This window comes from Formica exsecta, unplaced genomic scaffold (genome assembly GCF_003651465.1).
Source record: "Formica exsecta isolate Colony F162 unplaced genomic scaffold, ASM365146v1 C16325680, whole genome shotgun sequence".
NCBI classification, from domain to species: Eukaryota; Metazoa; Arthropoda; class Insecta; order Hymenoptera; family Formicidae; genus Formica; species Formica exsecta.
Genome location: NW_021846425.1, coordinates 1 through 699, shown reverse-complemented (window position 1 = coordinate 699; position 699 = coordinate 1). Strand labels below are relative to the sequence as shown.

The 699-nt window shown below is 32.3% G+C and overlaps 1 protein-coding gene across 1 annotated transcript; it reads right to left on the bottom strand.

Moving 5' to 3' along the window:
* Positions 1 to 25: 25 nt before the first annotated feature.
* LOC115233786 (ADP-ribosylation factor-binding protein GGA1-like) lies at positions 26 to 640 on the bottom strand (the record flags this gene model as incomplete). The annotated part of the gene is made up of 2 exons (XM_029804409.1): positions 26 to 292; positions 467 to 640. Coding segments are annotated over 2 exons (441 nt in total), but the record flags the coding sequence as incomplete, so codon positions are not given.
* Positions 641 to 699: the final 59 nt, after the last annotated feature.

Below are 699 nucleotides of genomic sequence, written 5' to 3'. Positions count from 1 at the left end.
CAGTGAATAAGTAAAGCAGATTTACAACTGAAAATCGGTGATAATTGATGTATAATAAAACATGTAACATACCAAGCATTTCAACATCACCCTGAGTCTCGCTAGCGAGCCGCAACAAAATAGGTTTCAACCGCTCGCACGCTTGATGTAACTCCTTCATCAATTCAAGATCCTCTGTGCTGGTTTCGTTCTGATTGTATGAATCCAGCATTTCTGATAAGAGTTTCACATTGTTGTGCACTGATTCTAATTCCATATTCCTTCGCGAGTTTAATTGCAGTCTTTCCTCATCCTACAAAAATAGATAATTTGTAACCAGAGCTTAAGAAAGAAAATTTCAATTTACATTCCAAGAATGTAAAATAGGATTTTAAGAAATGTCAGAAGAAATCGTGAAATATTTGAGGGAATCTGAATCTAAGGATTTTATTGTAAATATTCTTTTATATTTTATAAATAATCCTACCTCTTTCACCATAACCTTGATTAATCGGTTTGCAGTTTGCAGATCATAAGGATCCTTGCTATGAAGTAACTTGCGCAAATGCCTTGACATCTCTTCATTTTCAAATATATTGTTCTTTATCTTAGATGATTTTTGACTTTCCTCACTGTTAGCCATTATAAATGCTGCATCTTCCTGTAATTTATTTTTATTACATATTGCAAATATTTTGATATCTCATTTTTAGAGTAAAA